We start from the raw sequence: 5,377 nt of genomic DNA, 5'->3' as shown, positions 1-5,377 counted from the left end.
GAAGGAGGGTTCAGACCCAAAACATCAGTTTTCCTGCTCCTCTGATGCTGCTTGGCCTGCTGTGTTCATCCAGCTCTACACCTTGTTATCTCAGATTCTCCAGCAACGGCAGTTCCTATTATCTCAGAGTTGATTTCAGGTTGTGACTTTTTATCAGATCTTAAGAAAGCTCACATTTGGAATGTTAATTCTGTTTCTCTATCCTCAAGTGCTAGCGGACCTGCTGATTATGTCCAGCAATTTCTATTGTTATTTCGGATATCTAGCATTCCCAGTACTTCAGTTTTGGAAGTTTACTAGATGTTTCACTTTATAAATATACAGCTATGTTCATGTTTCTATACTGCTTTACACACTGTTGTGCTGACTATGCCATTCATTGATTGTAGCAAGTGGCAATCACTAACTACTATGCCAGCGAAAAGATCCCTAATTCACATGTTCACACATTCACTTAAGCTGGTTGGTTGTACTTGACCAGTCATCTCTCATACTCCTTTTTCTGACACGCATTCCTCTTCAATTTCCTCGCAGAACAAGGGCTACACATCAAAGGAGGGAACGTGTCCAACGGCCTTTAGGAGAATACCAGTGGGGCTCTGGGCATGAAGTCGAAGTCAAAGTCCTCTCCAAGTTCATGACTCGTGTTATGAGAATATATGAATTAAGAGCACTCAGCGTCATTTATTAAGATCATGGTTGATCTGATTACTCTACTTTCCCACCTACCCAAATAAGCTTTGACATCTTTGCTCATCTGTAATCTATCCAACTCTGCCTTAAAAATATTCAAGGACTCTGCTTCCACCACCTTTTCAGGAAGAGAGTTCCAGAGAATCATGAATCTATGTAAGAAAAGGCTCATCCATTTTAAATAGGCAATGCCTGATTTTGAAGTGGTTACCACTAATTTGACATGCTCCCACATGAGGAGCCATCCTTTGATCAAAGTCAGATACCTGTCAGTTAAGTCACCTCTTACTCTTCTAAATTCCAACAACTACAAGCCTAGCTTGTCCAAACTTTTCTCAGGAGACAACCCAGCCATTCCAGGGATTAATTTAGTAAACATTCTCTGAACAGTATCCACTGCATTTACATCCTTCTTTAAATAAGGAGAACAAAAATCTACATGATACTCTATACTTAATCATGCAAACACCCCATATAACTGAATCACAACCTCCCCACTTTTGTATTCAATTCCCCTTTCAATAAATGATATGAAGTTCTGCTGCTGAAGAACTATTCATTAATATTGATGTATTATAGTTCAGCTATGAAGAGTTACTGATAATATGCGGGTTTGTTGTCTTGATGATAGCAAGGCACTTTTTTATTCACTACTTTTTGAGTTGCAATTTGGATTATTGAGGTTTGGCATATTAATTCCATTGAACTTGTACACACACAATCATTCATTTCATTCAAAACTAATAAAGATGGTTCAGAGCATTCAGTTATATTTTAAATGGGTATTAGATGGTACTACATGGGTACTCAAAGAAATTCTGAATAATCAAGATCATTGGTGTTTTTAAATACAAGAGATAGTGTTTCCACTTTGGGTGAAATTGTGCTTATTTTGAAAGGTTGTTATTTCATCACAGGTCACTTCTCAAACACATTCACAATGGTAAATGCAAAATCTGCCATGAATCAGGTCTTTAAAATCTATTTAAACAAAAACCTTGATGCATTTAGGAGTGGTAAGCTGGTAAAGTGAGCATATTAGCATTTTGAAATCACAGCATCAATTCATCAATGCACTAACACTACACACTGGACCATGTGACTACATCATCAGCTGGTCAGTATACCAGCAGCTAACTGTTACTTACTCCAAGCATAAGTCATTAGTAAAATCCAAAGTGTTGGCGACCTTAGTAAAAATAATTGCAGACTGATACAGGCAACATACCGTTAAAGAAAAAAGAACACTTTTTGTGGAACTTGAATCATTCAAATTCAACGAATGATTTAAAAAAAAAAAATTTGCTATATGCTGAAACCTCATAGTTTACTTGCCAAATATTAGTATTATGCTGACTTCATGAGATTAAATAAGTTTTCAGTGATTAATCTGGCTAAGCACAGTATGAAAGAAACACTATTTAAAAAGCTTCCTGATCAAAGAGGTTCAAATGACTAATTTCATAATGTTCAATATGAAAACTACAACTTCATGTTTGTGATGCCAGTTTCAACTATGGATACTAAGATAATTGTATTATTATTTAGAAAGGCAAATGGTAGGTCTACCTTCATTGCAAGGGGGTTTGAGCACAGGATTAATGATCTCATGTTCTAGTTGTGTAAAGCCTTGGTGAGACTTCAACTGGAGTACGGTGAACAATTTGGTCCCCTTATCTAAAGGAGGATAAATTGCCATTGAACGAGAGTGACAAAAGGTACACCAGATTAATCCCCAGGATGATGGGATAGTCTTATGAGGAGACTAGGTCTGTATTCTTAGTGCCATAACGAATGAAATTTATTAAATTCTTACAGGGCGTGACAGAATGAAAGTAGATAGAATATTTCCTCTGGGCTGGTGATGTTAGATCTGAAGATATAAACTCAGGAAAACAGGCAGGCCATTTAAGACCAAGATGAGGAGGAATTTCTTCACTTAGAGGGTGGTGAATCATTGGAAATCTCTACTTTATGGGGCTGTGCAAGCTCAATCATTGAGCATGCTCAAGACAGAAAAGACTAGATTTATGGGAATTGCTGGCATCAAGGAATATGCAGATAGCACAGGAAAGAGGCATTGAAGTAGATGACTAACTATGATCTAACTTAATAGTGCAGCATGTTCAATGAGCTTAATGACCTACTCCCGTGCCTACATAAGCTTTGTTTCATAGATGGAATAGAAAGTTATCCACTAAATATTCTGTGTATTAGGATTCAACCAGTTTCTTGGCTATGAATCTAACATGTATTTTGAAATGATGTTGTAATTTCCTCCTTACCTGATCCCAGGGAAGGGGTGGAAGATACAGGTTATATTTTATTTTTCAGCATTCAGAATACTTTAGGCTGTGTTTTTATTTAAAGAAATAACTACAGGAATATCATCATTATACTTCAATAACAGAATGTTCTTTAATGAACTGTTAAATCTTATAAGCAGGACTGATGGTGTTACCAAGCCATCTAAAATTTTATAAAATTTTACCTCTGTAGACATCCTGCTGTTTCTCCAAAATAGGGTTCAAGACAGCTCCCAAAGACGGTAATATTCAAAATGTCATTTTTTCTGGCAACTTTTACAGAAAGCCTGTATCTGTAATTCATATCCTGTGCTGTGGACATGTAGCCATGTTTTAGGCAATGGTACCTACAGAATGAAAATCATTGAGAGAATATCACGACAGGTATAATTCAGATTCCACAAGACACACTTTTCTTGTGCTTCAGGCAGCAAGTAGAAAAATACATCGTTAGACTGAAAGACACATTCTCCTATGATTAAGACCAGAAAAGAACACGTAAATCAGCAAGTAAATCTGGTATCTTACAAATTAGTAAAAGTAGGCTATGTGATTCTTTACAATTCACTTGTTTTCATTTTAATTCTTTGCCAAAGAAACTTCCATTTCAGCCAGGTCTTTGATATGGGAAATAAAAATCCAAACTGAGAACTTTGCCAAAATTTACATTGAAGTTTTTTTTAATTGTCCTTGGAATATTGCATTGCAATTTATTGGTCTTCAAAGAAGGTGGTGGACCCTTTTCTTGAAATTCTGTAGTCAAAGACATGTAGGTACATCCACAGTACTGTGAGGAAGTGATTTTCAGGATTTTGACCAAGTGATAGTGAAGGAATGGTACAGTGATGGATTCAGCGATGGTATCACTATTGAATGTCAAGGGTGATGGTTAGACTCGCTTGTTAGAGTTGGTTATTGCTTGGCATTTTTATAGTGTGAATGTTACTTGCCACTTATCAGCTCAAACCCAGGATTTGCTGTGTTGGTACATGGACTGTTTCTGTATCTTATTCCAGTGCCTTCCTTTATCTTCTTTAATAATAGCTTCTGTCATTTTTGCTACGATAGATGTTAAGCTAACTGCTTGTAGTTTAGTGTTTGTCTCCCTCCTTTTGATCCTATGAATGTTACTTGCTATATATCATGTCGAATTTTCAAGTCTTGCCGTATAGAGGCATGAACTGTTTCAGTATCTCAGGGGTTGGGAATGGTACTGAACTCTAATAATTAGTGATCTTAACACTTTTGATCATGTTCGAGGAAGGTTACAAATAAAGCAGCTGCAGATCTTCAGCTTTAGGGCACTACCCTGAGGAACTCCTGCAGTGAAGTCCTCAAGCTGGTCTTCAACAACCACAGCCACATTCCTTTCTGCGAGATATGACTCTGCCACTGACACACATTCCTCACACCCCTCGAATCAAATTGCTTTCAATTTTGCTCTGGTTCCTTGAAGCCAGACTTAGTTAAATGCAGCTTTATTGAAACAGTAATCACTCTCACTTCACCATTGGAGCTCAGGGCTTTTGTTCAGGTTTGGAATAAATAATGAGGTCAGGATCTGAGTGACCCTTGTGGAACCCAAAATAAGTGCCAGGGAGCAAGTTGTTGCCAAAGTAAGTGCTGATTCATAGCACTGTCAATCACACTTTCCTGACGGTTGACGGAGTAGACCAATGGCGCATGCAGTAATTGTTCAGGTTTTAAGCAATCTAAGACTATGTTAAATATTTGAAATACATTGCAACATATTCTAATTACTAGCAATATTCTTTCAAAGTTTTTGATAAAATGCTCAAAATGCTGAAATTCCAAAGTCATACACAGAGCAAAAGATGACTCAATGGAAGCACATAGAATAATATACAATGCTTAGAGTACTTATTGTATATGGTATTCTACATTTAATCAAATAACTTATGGCAGTAGTGTACCTGCTATCATTAATGAGGCATCCTACATTTTATTTAAAGCTTTTGGTGTACTCATTCTTTAGAACAGCTTCATTGACTTCACTGGACGTCAGTGCTATGGCCTAGCATGGCGGTGGTTATGAAATGACTGAATAAGGAAAAGTACTCCCCATTGGTTAAGTTCCACAAATTAGAAACATTGTACAAAAATAATTACTTCAAACAGATGATGGGCTGAGTACTTAGTTCTGAAATAATTCTCTTACTTGTTGCTTTTTTGTTATGTTATTAAGTGAGATGTAGTTGAGAAACCTATGGATACAATGTTTGATTTAGCAATTTTGCCAAGTTCTGATAAATTTTACATCTTGCAGGTGCAAATCATATTTGATTAAACATCATGGACATTTACAAACTGACTTATTAAACTTCTATTTTGCAATACCAGAAGAGATTGACAAGTGA

At 36.6% G+C, this 5,377-nt stretch overlaps 1 protein-coding gene across 1 annotated transcript in view; it reads right to left on the bottom strand.

Moving 5' to 3' along the window:
* Positions 1–3,357, bottom strand: part of ddias (DNA damage-induced apoptosis suppressor) — a 14,355-nt gene extending 10,998 nt beyond the window's left edge. The window contains exon 1 of the mRNA XM_048592472.1: positions 3,185–3,357. Within this exon, the coding sequence (XP_048448429.1) occupies positions 3,185–3,321 (137 nt within the window). The 5' untranslated portion in view covers positions 3,322–3,357. The remainder of the gene's footprint in view (positions 1–3,184) is intronic.
* Between the last annotated feature and the right edge of the window lie 2,020 nt (positions 3,358–5,377).

Source organism: Rhincodon typus, unplaced genomic scaffold, assembly GCF_021869965.1.
Source record: "Rhincodon typus isolate 14 unplaced genomic scaffold, sRhiTyp1.1 hic_rhity00001289, whole genome shotgun sequence".
Classification (NCBI taxonomy): Eukaryota; Metazoa; Chordata; class Chondrichthyes; order Orectolobiformes; family Rhincodontidae; genus Rhincodon; species Rhincodon typus.
Note: the sequence above shows the minus strand (reverse complement) of the source record. Positions and strands in the feature narration are given on the sequence as shown.